The 18,458-nt window shown below is 33.6% G+C and overlaps 1 protein-coding gene across 2 annotated transcripts; it reads right to left on the bottom strand.

The window, feature by feature from the left end:
- Positions 1–2,054: 2,054 nt before the first annotated feature.
- LOC107617663 (exocyst complex component SEC5A) lies at positions 2,055–17,811 on the bottom strand. Of its 2 annotated transcripts, none has more exons than XM_016319480.3 (21): positions 17,291–17,811; positions 16,826–16,983; positions 16,610–16,701; positions 14,772–14,966; positions 13,405–13,532; positions 13,156–13,314; positions 12,791–12,901; positions 12,073–12,147; positions 11,541–11,678; positions 11,255–11,434; positions 10,712–10,855; positions 9,720–9,846; positions 9,437–9,647; positions 8,666–8,781; positions 8,285–8,507; positions 7,828–7,924; positions 6,930–7,007; positions 6,756–6,812; positions 5,584–5,733; positions 2,799–3,011; positions 2,055–2,367 (listed from the first exon to the last, which is right to left on the bottom strand). In XM_016319480.3, the coding sequence occupies exons 1-21, from the start codon at positions 17,648–17,650 to the stop codon at positions 2,287–2,289; spliced, it is 3,093 nt and encodes a 1,030-aa protein (XP_016174966.1). In that variant the 5' UTR covers positions 17,651–17,811; the 3' UTR covers positions 2,055–2,286. The 2 variants fall into 2 exon arrangements, with proteins under 2 accessions (XP_016174966.1, XP_088354363.1); XM_088498237.1 differs by having other exon boundaries at positions 11,255–11,430; positions 11,537–11,678; positions 17,291–17,787.
- Between the last annotated feature and the right edge of the window lie 647 nt (positions 17,812–18,458).

Raw genomic sequence — 18,458 nt, 5'->3', positions numbered from 1 at the left:
AGTTAAAGAGGGTTAATCTATGTAAAGAAAATTCATATAATAGAATCTATTATAATATATATAATAAGGAAGAGTTCAAAATAGTATTATAGTAGAAGAATGATATATAAACATTTATGTTTCGTATAAAATGATCATATCATTTATAATAATAAAATAAAAAAATATCTATCTTAAATCTATATTTATGCTACTATAGAGAATAATATTTGTATAATCAATTTAGTATTAATCTAAATTCTAATATTATATATTCTATTTGGCGAATAAATTTTATTTTATGAAAATTTATTTATCTATTTATTTATATATCAAATTATTTATAATGTATAAAAAAAATCAAATAATAACACAACAAACACTTGACATGTTAGATCATTTCTAATACTGTTACATAAATATTTTAATGAAATCGTCATTTTTATAATTTTTTTTATTATTGTATTACTTTTTAATCTTTTTAAGTAGTGTTTTGTCTTACCTTTTAATTTTTAATTTTTATGTAAATTACTCTATACCTTTAATAGTAATATCATTTTTTTATAGATATAAATTGGTTAACAAAACTTAATTTATTCTCTCTTCTTATTTTTACTTATATTCATGTTTATGGTATAAATCAACATTCAATTTATATTTTTTTTATTTCCTCTCGCATAATCTTATGCCTTTCACTATTTTTTCTTTATTATTACTAATGTTTTGCACAATTACTTAAAAATTTTGGTTTTTAATCACGATTCTTTATTTTAATTTACTAAACAATTTGCTCACTATATATTTGGGTGATAAACTCCTAAAACACTATAATATATGAAATTCTTACGATGTTATTAAGTTTTATTTTGCTATTTTTGATTTAATTGTGTTTATCGATTTTATATTGTCTAATTTGTCACATATATATCACTTTTATTTTCAACAATTTATATCTTTTAATATTATTTAAATTATAATAATAATGTTAAAAAAGCATGATGTCATGATTCATAGATGTTATTTTTAATTATTAAAACATTATATTTATATTTGCATTACATCTAATAGCTTCATTCTTGTACTATAATATTAAGTTTGTTAAACATATGTATTAGGTAATAAACTCTTTTGCCAATGAGTAATAGCTCAAATGACATAGTCTCCCCATACTCAATTAAGAAGTTGCGGGTTCAAGTCTCATATCTTTGGTAAAAAAAAAAAAGGTAATAAACTCTTTTAAATACTAGAATTAGGGGTGTTTAAGATCCGACACAACCCAAAATCCGGTCCAGACCCAAAGCATACTTTGCCGTGTTCGGATTTGTTATTTTACGCGATGTTATTTTCGAGTCGGCTTTGGTTTACGTTTTGGGTCACCCAATCCGGTTCGAAGTCGCTTTTTATAATAAAAATTATATATTTTAAAGTACTTTAATTAATATTTTTATATTATACGGTATTATTTTGTTTAAAATAATTTATTTGATATAATATTTGTTAAATTTAATTTTTAAAATAAAATTTTATTATTTTAGTATATAAAATTATAAATTTATATATACTAATTTTATATCAAGTCAACCTGATTTATTTTGGATCACTTTCAGATAAGATCAAAATAGACCCAATGATCTTTTAGAACTAAAATCAAATCTAATCAATCCTAGTTCACGAACACCGCTAACTAGAATGTATAATATCTTTATAATTTTATTTAAATTTAATATATATATATATATATATATTTATTTATTAAATAATTTCTTACGTATAAAATTAAATTAATTTTAGTTCCACAGAACCTGCGAATTTAAATCTAGTTATGCAATTATTTGGTGTTTAATGCAAAGCGTAATATCGTGGTAAACAAGCCACTCAAGAATTTCACTTTGAATCGACTCACTTGATCTACTGTGTACACATCCCAAGGCTCCATTAATGTCTAATTACATTGATTTTCAAAAAACCACTTACATTTTGAAATAGGAGTACAAATAACGTGAACTTAAATATAAACTCATTCAGCTGGTAAATTGGTATCGTCGTCAACCTTGAAGACCAAAGAAAAAGAAGAATGGAAAAAAATGCAATTTCTCATTAACCATATGAACAAAGTTACACACTGAATACAATAGGCAAACAAACAAAAGAATATGGGTTCTAATATATGTTCATCAATGTCTATCTATGCCGCGAGAAACTCGGGGATCCAGTATTATGGCTACCCATGTATGCTCTGCTAGGAGAATCCATCGAGCTCTTGAAGGCAGCTTTTGCTGGTTCCGGCACCGAGTCCAAAGGGATGGATTATTGAAAGCATGCTGTGTTAATGCGTGTCCGCTCAAGCTCTGGTTGAAGAAACTCAGAGCTACATTGCTGCGCAAGAGCCTGAAATACATGATACGAGCCTTCAGACAATAAATTTAGCCAGAAAAAGAAAATTCAAACCAAATGGTACAAGAGCCACGAAAATTTGCACCTCATTTTCAACCCCAAGTCCCACCCAAACATTTCTTTAGACTTCAGTAGGCTACTTACCCTCAAAGATAAGTTCATAGGAAAAGGGTTGGTCAAACATTTAAAAAGATTGGGCCATTTAAAGCATTAAGTTTGCAAGACTAAACAGTTTCAAGTGATCCAAGAACTATAGAATAGACTCTAATATCATCTTAGTTCTTAGAATTGAGTAACCTGACTCAAGCTTAAAAGCTTAATGGAAAGCAAATTGCTCAGGTGGTTATAAAGATTATCCAAGCTTTATTTCTTGGCGACGTGAGACTTTTAAAACAAATAGCAAACAACATAAACAAGTTCCTTACAATGAGTTCATCTGGTGATACATTTGTTCCTTGTGGTTTATCGTCTGCAACTGCATCTTCACTTCCCCGAGTGGGCCGACGAGTATGCCCTGGATTATCAACATCAGACGCACTCTCGGTGGCTTTCTCTAAAAGCAAACCTTGTAGCGACCTCAAAGAATCTCTTGCATCAGACGTAAAATATGGGTTTAATATGGACTCAAAGTAGTCAAGCTGCATAGATACAAGTCAATTAATTAGAACTATGCTAGAAGTTAATTTATCATGTCTAAGAATATGCAACCACCACCAAGTCGTCGTCTTATTAGATGGAATAGGCTATTTGAACCAAACAATTTCATCGTAAATACTGCACCCACCAAATTATTTTCTTACTAGGTGAAACAGACTATATGAACCAAACAATGATATGCAGTCATATATACAAATAGTAAAGATCCTATAATAATGTCAAAAACTCTAAATAAACACTGCAGGTGAACGCCATGTAAGCATGTACAAGATTACCACCTCTTTCTTTACATGTAACTCAGAATTACTGTCATAAAAATCATGTTTCCTTGTTACTTCAAACTTCGAAGATTCACAGCAGAAAAGAGTTTCTGATTCTTCCGACTATAGAAGAAAGCTCATGTTACCAAGACAAAGGATTTTTAAAGTAAATTACCGCCACAGAACCTCATTATAAGTCACTTTGCAGTGCAAAATGAAAATAAGTGGAGAGGAACCATATAGTATGCTCTTTAGAAGGTTATCATTCTAACGTGATAGGAAATGGAAAAACTATCATATAGTATGCTCTTCAGAAGGTTATCATTATATAGTATGCTCTTTGGAAGGTTACCATATGAATAGTTAGAAAATGGAAAGACTATTAAGCACCAGCGGTAAAAAGAAGGTTTAAGTCCTCCAAATGGACACTTCGCTTACGATTTCTCAACAATAAAAGGGTGTTCTGGGTACGAGAAGATGAAAAGAAAAGTTAAATCATAAGGAGTGCTTTATGTCATTATCTGCGGAAACCTAAACCTAATGTATTTTCTAGATTAAGGTATCCAAAATATCATATCTTTTCTTGACAGGAGCCTTCTAAACTAAATGTTTTCTCTAGATTGGAGAAACGAAATGTCTTTTCGAGATCGGCGAGGGACCGGGGCCTCCCACATCAGGAAATCAAGCTAATCTTTTTCCCGTCTCCGAAACCAACCAACCCAGCAAGAAGACCAAACAAGTGTAGGTGCAATGGAAGATTGAAGGCTATTTTTGGAAATATCATTCACCGCCAGTTCAACAGCAAGAAGTGTCAACCTCCTAATATTGATCTTGATCCTCCCAATTCAGAACCTCTGAGTGCAGAAGATCGAAAAGGAAAGAAAGTAGTAAGAGATAATGATGAATAGGAAGATGATGATAAGACGGTCTCTACAGATACTTTTGACTCCATAAATCTGCAGGAAGATGATATGGATGAATGCTTGCTTATAAAGCATCCCTCTTTATTTCCTATCTTTGTTTCGCATAGCAAAGGGAATGGCTAAAACAATTGAGAAGATTATGAGGGATTTCCTTTTGTCTGTTTTGGTGAGTTGGGAGATTTGCAATCTACATGTAAAAAATAAAAAATAAAAATAAAGCAATTGGGTCTTGGAAATCCAGTATCAAAAAACATTAGTTTGACAACAAAATGGCTATGGTGTTTTCCTTTAGAACCACATTTCCTTTGGCATAAGGTTATTATTAGTAAGCATGGCTTGAATAGAAATTGATGGGATGCAAATTTTGCTTCACATGCAACTCACTCTAGCCTTGGAAATTTATTTCTAGTGGTTACACTATTTTCAAACCATTGGTTTTATTGAAAGTCAGGGATGCTTCTCGATTTTTATTTTGAAGATCATTGGTTAGGGGATGCTCCTTTTAACTTCGTTTTTCCCCATCTTTATCACCTATCCTCCTTCCATAACATCCCTATTAGAGATTTCTATTCAATTCAGGAATGTTCCTACTCTTGGAACTCTCATTTTTTAGAAATATTAGTGATAATGAATCCATTGAGTTAGGTAACTTTCAGGTCTGCTTTGATAATGACCCTCTGTCCACTAACCCTGACAAAAGATTGTCATCTCTTGATTCTTCGGGTATACTTGTAAGTCTTTTTTTCTGTCTCTATCTCAGTCTCCAATATTGCACCTTTTTTTCTCGATAACCCACTTGGAAGTCTTTGCTTTCTCTAAAGTCAAATCTTTTGTTTGGAATGCTATGCTTAACAGAATTAACACCAATGACAAGTTATAAGTCCGAAGACCAAATAAGGCTAATTCCCAAATGTGTGTTATGTGTTCGAGAGACTCAGAAAGGATCTCACATTTGTTTTTACACTGCTTTATGGCTGTTTCTTTGTGGAATTCTATGTTCGGCAGTTTTGGAGAATCATGGTGTACCCCACATCACTAGATCAATTTCTTTTGATGAGGTTAGTGGGTTTTGGGAGAAAGAAAGAGGCATAGTTTTTGTGGCAAGGTGCAATATCAAAAGAAAGAATTTTATTTATGTATAGATAAAACAGTACACAGGAGTGGATGAAAAGGTATCCCAAAAAAAAGGAGAGACAGCTACATGGAACAAAGATAATACACTAATGCTACATCATTTTTTCTCTCCCAATTCATCAAAGTGAACTGTGGTTGCCCAATTCAAGGTCAAGGCCTGCCACAAGTTTCAGCTAGGCTCAATATACCATATTTATTATCATTTTAAGGCTTAAAACAATAACACTAAAACTTACCTCAAGCATGAGCTGACAAAATCCATTTGCATCAAGTGCTCCGAGATCCTTATCTTCGTTTTCATGAAAAATGCTGATGAATGTATCAATCAAACCTTCCACAAGGATGCCAAGTGTTCTATCCAACAGGGGTTTAGCACCAGCAAAAACCTACAAAAAAGAATTCAGCTCAGCATGGTACTTTGAAGAAAATAAAGCAAAAACAATTATTTATACACATAGCTACTCATCACTCATCAGGTACCGCTTAAAACCCCAAAAAGGAAACAGACCTTAATAACCAAGTTTCTAAACAAGGATGTGGTTGTCACTAGAATGTTGAAAACACCAGGTTATCAACTCAATCTTTCTAAATGTGTGGCCAAAAACTAACGTGAACAAGCTAAGTTTAGCAATTCAACTTATATAGAAGAAAGGACAGCAAAGTATCATAAGGTTAGTATGAGGTACACAAAAGTGTGACAAGTCAAATTACCATAAACTTTATGAAAGAAAAACAGTAAAAATTCTTTGAAAAGTGTAAACCTCTTTGATATAGAGAAGCCCCTTCTAAGGTCAAGTGCTTCATATGGACAGTAGTCGTGGAATGTTTATTCATCTTAATAGAAAACAGCGACGTATTTGTTTAAACTTTCGGAACACTAAAAACTCCTTGAAAAGTGAAAACCTCTTTGATATAGAAAAGCCCCTTATAAGGTCAAATGCTTCATATAGACAGTAGTCCTGGAGTGTTAATTCAATAATATAAATACAGCAACATATTTGCTTCTTCATTAAACAGCATCCTTGCAGATAAGCTTGTGCACTCAAGTTGGAGCATTTACTTTTCAGCAATTCCAACAGGTTTTGACCAAGTAAGAAGCTTAGTATGGGAGAGTTATTCTATTCCTTGTGTCCTTCGTTGGAAAAAAGAATGTTCAGACACTTGAAGGAAATTTTTCATCTCTAGATTCACTTTAAAATACCATAGTTTCATGGCTCTTGTGGTTTTCACCATGTGGAGTATGCTTTAAAGTAGCCTCCTTGGATACATGTAGATACTAAGCTTGACTTATTGCATTCTTAAGTAATTTTGTATTTCTTTTTCCATCAATAGAACTCATTTTTACCATTTTAAAGAAAAAAGAACTGAATTTAGGATTTATACATCCCATATAAAATGCAATAATTACCTCTGCATGAACAGCTACCAATGTGTGCAATAACTCTACTGCAGCATCACGAACGCCCTGAAAGAAACCAGCATAAAATGAAACATCATATCCAAGCACCATAAGGTAAAACAAACAACCACATAATGAGAACTATAACATTTACAATAACCACTGTTGTCACTAGTTCCTCACTTTAACTGCAGGTGCAGCTCCCCAATTAATGCCAGAGTTCAACAGATAATTCATGGCAGCAGACCTGATCAAGTTTGCCTGATGAAAATAGAAGAAAGCGTCAATGTATTTGATGGTTAAGGCTGGACTATATTGTGTACATTTTTTCTAACAAGAAAGTGTGTATCCAGTATTAGTAAACGCACCCCCCCCCCCTCTCGTTCATATATTAAAATGTGCAGTCTTTTTCATTCTGGACCAAACTGAATACAAATGCAAATCACTGTACAATACATCATATCTATTATTCCATCATGCCATACAAAGGTGTAAACATCAACAAGCCTGTACATTCATTCATTAAAAAAACCTGGTTGTCCAGCATTTTATAACAACTAATCATTGATCATCTTTTGTTGGCTGATCTGATTTTAGAACTTTGCGGTAACATAAGCAGAAGCAACTATTAATTTCTCAATTTCAGTTTCTTCCATTATCCCACCTCAATGACTGAAACTTAGGCTATACAGAATACAGGCTAGCATTCTTTGGGGTAATAGTAGCTGCTGACTAATGCAATGTGAACCCTTTTTTTTTGTGTGTGTGTGTGTGTGGGGGGGGGGGGGGGGGGGTCTGGGAGTTTGTTCAGAAAATGATCACTATTTGAATAATTTATATTTGTGAAAGATGAGGCAACATCTATTATTCTAACATAATTTTATTATCTTCAACTATGTCAACAAGAGGAGGTAATACATTGCCAAGAAATGTTCCTTCCACAAAATCAACAAGTCAAACAATATCCAATATCAACTTAAGTAATTTAATGCTCCTTAACTTTGATTAGACTGCTAAATTTCATACGTTTTCCTCCCACTTATTTCCTTGCAGAAGATGGAAACAATACTTTCTCCATTACCTTTGCAAAAGTATATTGTTCAAGGACCTTCTCTTCAAGCCCTGAGAAACAAATCATAAGATCTTGTACATCATCACCGTTTGCCTCATCCTTCCCTCTGAATCATAGGAAAATCAAGGACCAGAATGTCAGCAAATACAAAGTAGGATACAATATTTCAAGAAAGCACCACATAGCACAAAGTAAAGTATTCAACCATGGGATTCTGAAAGAGAAAACATTTGATCATTTGAAATGATTTATAGCCAAATTGGAATCCCAGTCCCATCTCTTTTGTCTATATAGCTTAGGAAATTAACTATATACAAATCAACGTATTAAATGAATTCTCACACAATCCAACTGGATCATCAAATCAAATTGAACTGAAATAGTACCATTCCTGATAAATGCATCAATATTTTACAAGAACTCAAAAACGTACATAAATTAAGAAGGAACAACTATGATAAAGTACCTGGAATGCTGCCAGATATGTTTATATTTCTCATACAATTCATACGAAAGTTCATCTTTGCAATATCCAATATTACTTAGAACAATCAATAATTGTTGATGTGGATCGGTAACACCATCAGCTGCATTTTGTTCTAGTTCATGGGAATATCCGTTTGTTAACTGGGAACCTTCTATGTCTGATCTATTTTGGCCAATCTCAATTCCAATACGCTCTAAATTACCTAAAAATCAACCAAAATAGCCAACTTTTTAACTAAAAATCCAAGTGCACCACCATTTTATACTTACACTGGGTTTCTTTCATTCTGCTGTTACTTTTACCGGGAAGAAATAAGCTATTGGACAATAGAGACAAGATCAGACAACTAATCCAACATACCAGCAAAATCAAGGAAGCAGTTTAAAAATGCCAATCTGACAGATTCTTGAATTTCTTGAAGTTGTATAAATGTATCCTCTGACTTTGTTGCCTCGTTCCTCAAGGACAGAAGCATCCTGAAGAGATGATTATTGAAAAATTAAGACAGGTTTTTAGAACTTAGATAAAGTAAATATCATGAGTCCATGACAACTGAAAAACAAAAAAGTATGTTGCCTGCAGTATGCCGTGTCATCGTTTAAAAATAACTAGAACCAACCAGGAAGAGGTTTATCTGTTCTATAGTCTGTACCTATTCTAATATTGCATTAACATCATTTATTTTAATATTCAATAATATTGAGCTAATTCTAGTTATAGATACAAAATTATCCTTGGGACTCTACCTAAAGGTCGTAAGTGCCCTTGTGTGGCAGGCAGCTAGTTAGAACCATTATGGGTCCTCCATGGCTCCACCTGAAAAGTTAGACTTGACCACTAACAAATCTAAACCTAAGATTTTTCCTCTGCAATCATGATTTTCTAAAGTATGAGCTAAGAAAACTACGCATTTCCCTATTTCCCCCAAAACACTAAACTGTGTTTGACAGTAAGACTAAGACATATGAAGAACTTAAAAGTTTTTTTTTTTTTAAAGGTATAAAAAAAAGGTATCATGGTGCAAAGCTTTATTGTACATACACAACTATACATATTTTGAACTTTAAATTTGTGTGTCTTTTATTGAAATATAACCATACCAGATCCTATAAGATAATCATTTAGACTTACGTATTTATCTGATCCAACGCTGAAGCTATAATTGAACGGAATGTTAAAGGCAAGTATGAGATTGCGTAAGGTGATTTGTTCCGTTCAAGAATAGAAACAATAACCCATGTCACATTCTTTGAGATCTCTTCAACTGATGCTCGCGTCCAAGAGCAAAGCCTCAGAACATAAATCTTTGTAATCTCTGATTGCAGTGATCGCAGAGCACCAACTGAAACAAAAAGAAAGACATACACTCAAAAACTTAACAAGGACAACAACTCTAGACCCCAAAAATTAATACCAGCAATCTGAGGAGCAGCTTCCTTCATTTCAAAAGCTACACATGCTTTAGATATATCTTCTATGGCATCACTCATGTAGGACCGGAGGACATTTGATTCCTCTAGATCACTAAAGATGGTAATAACCTGCGCTAATGAGAAACTATCAGAATATGGAAGCGTAAGTAGGAAAGAAAGGGGGGGGGGGGTGTTAAAAGAAAGGTAAAAAGAAGAAAACCTGCAGCCTACATTCTAAACCAACCATAATTAATGAATGCTTCTCCAAATTACTGCATTAGGTGTTGGCATGCATGTAGCCTGATGATCTTATGTATGTCTATTTAAAATAGTTTCCATATAATAACAACTAGGACAATAATGCTTCTACAAATTACTGAATTAGGTTTTGGCATGCATGTAGCCTGATGATCTTATGTATATCTATTTAAAATAGGTTTCCATATATAGCAACTAGGACAACAGAAAAGGAAGAGGGCCCACATGTAAGCGTGTTAAAAAAGAAAAACGAAACATAGAAGAGACTACTTCAGAAGCAAGATACCATTAGCATCTAATGATGAATGCATTTATTTTATAAACCACTTAGCTTTCTTGGATACATCCCACACACTTTAAGATAAATTTAAAAAGGAACAAAAGAAAACATACACGGACACTTTCACACTCAACTCACAGAAAAATACATATTCTAAAAACACAAGTTCTTGTTCTGAAAATAGGTCCATCTAAATGGCTCTTCCTTCCAGCACAGGATCATGGAAAAAATAATCAAAGACCAGAAGCATCAAGGACACTACCACCAAGTATATCCAGATCGAACACAGGGCTCAAACGTCATGATAATCCTTTTACCTTTTTGGTAAGAAAATAGCACCATCCATTCAAAGCAAACATTTCTCTAATTGAGTACAAACAAAATGGATGAAAAATTGAGTTTTGAGATAATGAACACGTTTTTAAATGAAGAAAAAAATGAATAGAGCGCAATTACCTTGTCTCCATAAACTGAAATTGTGCTGCATATCATTGCAGAAACTTCATCCATAGAATGACTTGAGTATTTTGTGTCTCCAGCTTTTTCTTCAACTCTATTAGCAGAACTGTTGGTATTTGAATCTGTTGGAACTTGTGAAGACTGGAAAGAAAAAAAGATGCAAAAATATAGCAGATGTGATTCCTTATGACATCTTGAAGAAAATAAACAGCATTAAAATAGAGTATATACAATGGTAACAACAACAACAACAAAGCCTTGTCCCACTAGGTGGGGTCGGTTACATGAATCAAACGACGCCATTGAGCTCTGTCATGTATCATGATATACAATGGTAAAAGCAAAAAAACAATAAAGCAGTAAACCCAGTTAAAAAGGCAATGGCAATCAAGGACGGCAGCTAGATTACAACGAGAAGTGGAAGAGTTTTTTAAGCATGATGATTCAGACATGCCTAAATTAAGACTCAAAATAAAAATGTCACAAATAACTCATGTATACATAGATTAAGTCAAAAATAAATTAATAAACTCATAGTACCTTAGCAAATTTTCCACTGAAAACAGAGAGTGCAACCTTCCAGAAGGCTGGTATGTGGCGGATGATTACAGCAGTTAATCTACGGATATACTTTCCTCTTAGAGCATCAACCTCTTCACCAGTTAGATCTACCAGATGAGATTGGGTATTACCAACAATAGGAGAGCTGTTGATATCTGACTGACAATAGTTGTAAAAAGAATATTAAAAAGGAAAAACTTAATGCCATTTTCTTAAGTCAACTAAAGAACAACCCAACAATCAACTTAATGCAGTTTGCACCTACAGATTCACCCAATTCATCTTGAATCTTCCTCCACCTAGCATCAGAAAGAGCCCTTTCATGCAATTCCTTCTTCAGATGTTCCATTCTGACCTCATGATCTGATGTACACTTCTCAAGCAAACCTCGGATTCTCTGATTCTGTAAAGGAAACAAACCCAATGGACTCCACATTCAGCCATCTCAAAGTAAAAACTAAAGGCTTGTTTTTGTGAAAACATTTTCTATTTTCAGGATTTTGTGAGTGAAAAGAAAATAGAAAACACGATTTTATTCTTTTCATTTTCTTCACAATCTTAAAAACAAAAAATATTGGAAATGAAAAAAGAAAATGTTTTCACAATCCAAACAAGCCTTAAGGTTCTTAAGGAATAAGTGAAGCTTAAAAGAGAGAATATTAAAAGTAAAAGGGACATTGGACAGGGGAGCTATAAAGCTACACAATATATATGCAAAGTTACAACAACTCTAGCAGCAAAATATGAAAATACATGACAAATATTTCAAACAATGGGTACGAAGAAAATTTCCAAACCTGTATATTCAAATAATGCCAGACTGGATCGGACTCTGGTTCCAAATCCAACAGCAACCTCACAGTATTCTCAAGCTACATGGAGAATAAACATGTGTAAAAATCACCCTGCAAGCAGAATACAGATAGAAGACCAAAAACAAAAAAACAAGAAGGCAATACTACTTAATAGATTCATACAATTCAGCAACTTCCAGAATGTATAATGTTTATCAGGGTAGACTCAGTCTTTTAGTCTTTTCTCACATAACAATTTGAATAGTCATGTTTTATTCTAAATTTACCGAGGCAATGCAATTTTTGTAAATAAATGGTTACACAAAGGGTCAACCCAAAATCTCCTGCAGAGTACCCCAAATTCCTCATCAAACACCACTAATCCACTACCAGGGACATGACTCAATTAACAGTTTGAAATACCACACCAAATGCGAATGAAACGGTTAAGCTTCAAGTAGATACCAATCTTTAAGAAAACATCAAACCTGCTATCCTTGATGCTCCATTGTATTTAACCCATTAACCAAAATTCATTCTAAATATAGCTTGATGCAGCATTATGCATTAATTACCACGGAGAAAGTTGTAGGAGCAACCATAAAATCAGTCATCACAAACAAGGATACTGCCTGAAATGCTACCTCCCTTCTAGGTTGATGATTCTGTCAATTAATTCGAGTCTGAAATGGCTGTTAAAGTGAAGAAATTAAAAACTTACACTTGTTAGATCTATTTCCGGATCTTCCATAGATTTGAAAAGCATTGCCTTGAACTCATTCATCACTTTTTCAACTTCTTCGAGAACACGTTTTAGGATCCCCACCTGAATCTGAATCAAGATCATATGAAAAGCTAACTTCAATAAGAAAAGAGCATGACAAGTTGTTCAGGAAAAGAAGAGAAAATCCATAAATATTATATCACATGGTAAATGCTGGAACGAATGGCAACTCTTCAATGGAAAAAACCTCAGTGACATAAATATTGAAATTTCAATAAACCTCTAAAATAATATAGCTTACCACCACCAATCAAACAAGAGTAACCAATAAAAAGATTTAAATCAATATAATAGTCTCGTACATGAGAAGGAAGAGCAATTGACTTGGCCTTCTTGTACTCCCTGACTGCCAAATCAAATTCCCCCTTGCTAATGCTACCACGGATAGTACTTGGTAAGTTGAAAAGGGTTCGGAATCTCTGCAGCATTCCTTGGACAGTCCTAATTTTTTCGGCTTGAGCCTACACAATCCAAATAATTCATGGAAAAAACTAATTCTGAAATATTCAAAAAGACACCACAAGAAAATGTAAAATTTAGACTTCACTCACTTGTCTCTCAAACAAAGGCTTCAAAGCACGATTAGCTTGCAAATTAACTCCTTGAATAATACTATGCAAATGGGAGGTCCCAGATCCTTCAGGGTCATCCTCAATTCTTCTTAACTTTGATTCAATATCTGTATAGTGGTTGGGGAGAGGGAAAAAAAAAAAAAAGGCCAGCATGTTTCAGTTCACCAAATAAAACTGAGGGGGAAAAAAAAGAGTGCTTCTTATAAAATTGAATGACATGTTCCAAAAGTGTAGGGCTCTAACCACTTTGTATCTAACTGTGTATAGTGTGTAGTCTAGATTTCGATTAAGTGGTTCATATCTTTATCCATCAGCGTGAATCAAGATCTCTTGAGACAGTTCTGAGTTTGCTTCTCATAAAGAATCAAAGCGTATATAATAAACCTCGATTTTTGCAGTCCTCTGGTGTATTTGTTGGAAGAAAATCTAAAGTTTTTAATTATTCCCTTCCGATTATTGATATTATTTCAAGAGATTACTTTTCTGGCATCTGTTTGGTACTTTGTAAATGGCCAGTTTGAGTTCCTTTAGCGAATATATAGAAGGATTGGCATGCACTGCACGCTTTATCAATTATAGCACTTAGCATAGCATTCCAATCTCTCAACACACCAAAGAGGGAAATACTCTAAACCCTAAACAGATCATGCACTTTACACCAAATAGAGGCCAAAAATCAATCCTATCACATAAATTTGTTTGTCTCAAAAGTCTGTCATTGAAAGTATGTGAATTGGGCATGTTTAGCCTGCAAAGGCTTCAATGCATGATTGTGTTACAAACCAACTTCTTGAATAATATTAAACATATGGGAAGTCCCAAATTCTTAAAGGTCATCCTCAATTCGTCTTAACTTTGACTTGATATCTAAATAATGAATAAAAACTAAAAAAGGTGTGTTTGAATTTACCCGAGGAGAAAAAGGTGTGTATGGTGTATATTGCATATATATTAAAAGATTTTGCCTCTTTTGAACTCCTAAAACCAGCAAAGTAATCAAGAGAAATTGATCTAAGGTTGTAGAGCACACTCAACATTCAATAAACAAAATATTCCATTAAAAGCTAGCCACAGGATAGTGCAAAAATAGCTGTGATTTTTTAAAAATAAATAAATAAAAGAGGAACATCAAGACAGATAAGGAGGATAAAAAAGTGATATTAAACCTAACATTTTACAGATATAACGGACAACAAATGGAAATAGAGTAAGAACATGAGCAATGAGCATGATAGGAGTACCAGTCATCAAGAATAAATGATTGATTCTCAATGGTTAAAATTGCAGTTTGAAAACCATACAATAATAATAATAATAATAACAATAATAATAAATCAACCACATACCATCAATTGTGGTTTTGCAAGAGACAAAGCAGTCAAAGTTATCCTTAACCAGCTGCTTTTTCTGCTCGGTACGACTTTGGAAATCAGCTTTTAAAGCACGTGCACCAGCTACCAGATCTTCAGTTTTTGTTTTAGCATGTACTCGTGATAAGAACAGCTTTGGATCGAAGTTCTCGGAAAAATAAAGCAATTTCTCTGCATAAAGGCATCAAGTACACTATCAACCTAAGTAACACTCAATAATAATCATATGAACAAAGACCACAAGGAGAGGAAGTAACAAGGTTTCCAATCTAAACAACACATGCTAGTTATTTGCACATACTTGTGTAAAGCAGAACACATTTGCTAAGAGTTTATGCAATACTAGATATCCCAGTATACCTATATCTGCACACTGTAATTTGTGATTATAAATTCTCTGTATAAATTAAGAGTTTCAATATGATTTCAATGGACATTAGCCATAAATTTTGAGTGTTCGATACAGAAGCAAGAAGTTATAACATCCATGCTTATTGCATTTTTCCACACAACCAACCTGCTGTACCCGTAAAGGAATATATATAATAGCAACTACCTTCAATAATTGATCAAAATGGAAATGGAGAATCCACAAGCCAAGTACTGGAAAGACAAAGCCCCCTCAACCCACAAACATACTTATTCCTTCCCTCCAAAAATTGATGGAATTTCCTTTCCCTCCATTTTATATTATACTATCAAATTATGACCCTTAATTAAACCAGAGAAAGATAAACAATACAGACAGACTTACACTCACAGACACTCAAAGACAAACACACATACATGGGGAGACATAGACATAATATTCTTCTCCCCAAACCAAAAGGCCGATACTGGCCAAACTATTTCAAACCCATCACATTTACTTTTTTATATTAAATGATAAAAGCATCCCTTGCCATATAAAATGTGTGCAAGTGTGTGTCTACATAAATTTCTGCTTTTTTGTCTCAAGGAAATGAATAAGATAAGCAGATTTGTGGCTTAACCATGGCCACCTCCTTGAGAAATTTAAATGCATCGTGAGAGTGGGGGAAATCAAATACAATTACTTTTAGTGGTATAATTACCAAAAGAACAAATAATATGATTTTTTTTTTCCATAATATCCTCCAAACCGACAGGCCAAAGACTAATCTGTCACGGATCGGAACTCCATTTAAAGGTTTGTCACTAGCCAATGGGTTGATGCATGCACAAGGCGGGATTCAAACCCCTGACTATGATTTAACGGTGTGTAAATAGGTGACTGTCAATGTATGGGGAAAAGTGACATTTCATCTCAAAACTCAAAAGTACTTTATATTTCTCACAAAATGAAAGGCAAATTAAGGTTTAATTCTCCCAAAATTAATTATGGCTACCTCAAAAGTAATACTAGGGAAACAAATACAATCCAAACAAGTTAATATATAACCAAAAATATCTCTTTTCCAGAATTTCATTTGGTTCTTAGCCAAACAAGCACTAAGTGTCTGAAGTAAATCACTAAATTGAACCAAAAATTACTTCCACAATCCAAGTAATACTATCTGCAGCTGCAGATACTGGGATTTGGATCCTCTAAAGAGAATGTAATTACAAAGTGAGAGTGAGGAACCAATCACCTCTACACTAATAACAGTCATTGCATGTGGATTCAACAAAACTATTCCAAGGGATGTTACTAGCTTACTATTTAAATTTGCAACTATCCTCACTTTAGAGAATACTATCCCAATAATAAATGCAGAACAACACCTCATATGTCAGGGTTGATTTTAAAAAGTGCTTCCTAGGGATAACATAATCTAATAACAGAAAACAATTACCTCGAAGGTTGGGATCCTGCTCTTCATTGTCAACATTGTGAGAACTCTCTGAATACTCGGTGATCAACCTTAGTGTTCTGTTGTCTATGATCCTACAAACAATCACCAAGATTAGGTCCGCAGAAAACTAAATGAACTAAAGCAATGACAGATTGTAAAAAAACACAATAAAAAAAGTCGCAACAAAAGGAAGATAAGCATCAAAATGAACTTTACCCCAAACCCAGTGGATCGACACATTCCATGCCGCGAGGAAAAGACTGCGTGTAATTGAGCCCCTTTCTAGGACCTCCTGCCGCAGTGGCTTTATTCTCGTATTTCTGAGCCACTGGTGCTATCCTTGATTCCCTCATCGCTCGAACCCTGCGAGCAAGCTGCCCAACAAGCCCAACAATACCAAATTAAACACAAGTTCCACAACAACTACTTCTTCCACCATACAAACATAAACACCACTTCCACCAAAACTACTTGCATCAATATCACTTTCTAATTCCCTAGCACAACGAACACACAACACAATAATAATAATTAAAAAAGAAAAAAGTTCAATTAAATTCAGCATTCATTAATGCTTCTTCAACCAAGCAAACACAAAATCAACTTGTCATTCAGAAAATCTAAACAAATTGAGCTAGCTCTAGATGAACGCAAATCTAAAATCATCGAATTATAGCATACGTCAGCTTCATTGACGTGCTTCCAGCAACTAGGCTCTTCGCCGTCCCAAGCGCGTTCGTTGTCTCGAGCTCCCGGCCTTCCGCGACCCTTGGCAGCGGCAGCCGGAGCTCTGGCGTTGTCCTCTTCGCCGCTGGATATGCTGAGCATCTCGACTTCGGAGTCGTCATCGTCCTCGGCCACACGACCTTTGCTCTGCGCCTGCTTGGCGGCGGCCGGAGCTCCGCCGCGCTTAGGAGCCTGGACGTAATTGGCGACGGGCTTACGGGAATTGGAGGAGGGTTTGCCGTAGTTAACATCGCGCTTTTCTTGCTCCTGCAGCGCTTTCAAGATGAGAGCATCCTCGTCGCTATCGCTCGACATTTCCGCCGCTTCTTCTTCTTTTGCTGAATTGAGATTATGAGTGTGATTTTCTCGATTTTAGATCTGAGACTCTCTAAAGAGAAAGAACAGGAAAAGAAGAAAGTTCAAAGCATAATCTTCAATCTTCAAAAGAGTTGTGAATTATTTGTGAAGTTGAAGTTAAAAAAATTACCATTTTTTAAATCAAAATTATTTTTTAAAGATTATTATATTAGTCTTTGGTGACTTTTTAATAAATTAAAATGATTAATACAATTAACTTAAAAAAATTTTAAAAAATTAATTTTAATTTAAAAATTTTACAGAAATCGATTTTAAAAAAATAACTTTTTAGAGATAAATTTAATAATTTATTTTAACATTTTTCTTCTAAACATTGATTGGAAAAATATTTTAGAATAATTTTCAATGTTGTTATTAATTTTTTTATTTTTCTCATTGTTAATTTAGTAAATGTTTACGAAATAATAATATAATATAGGAGGTGTAATAAAAATATATGATAAATTCCTGATAATATAACTATTGCAAGTAAAATTAAAAAAAATTAATAAATAATAATATTTATTAAAAAAGATAAAATTGAGAACTTGTGTAAATATTAAGTATGAAATTCAAAATTTTCAAATATTGTAAATAAAGTTAAAACTAATGATAAATATTGAGGTTGTCAAAATTCCTAACACCTTAAAGGCAGAGGAAATAATTTAGGTGAATGCAATGGTTTTCTAACTATTAGTTTGTGTTTTATTATATATTCAATTTAAAATTTATCAACTTCAATTACTTTACTTCTCTTTATTCAACT

This window comes from Arachis ipaensis, chromosome B9 (genome assembly GCF_059453495.1).
Source record: "Arachis ipaensis isolate K30076 ecotype BB chromosome B9, ASM5945349v1, whole genome shotgun sequence".
Taxonomy (NCBI): domain Eukaryota; kingdom Viridiplantae; phylum Streptophyta; class Magnoliopsida; order Fabales; family Fabaceae; genus Arachis; species Arachis ipaensis.
Note: the sequence above shows the minus strand (reverse complement) of the source record. Positions and strands in the feature narration are given on the sequence as shown.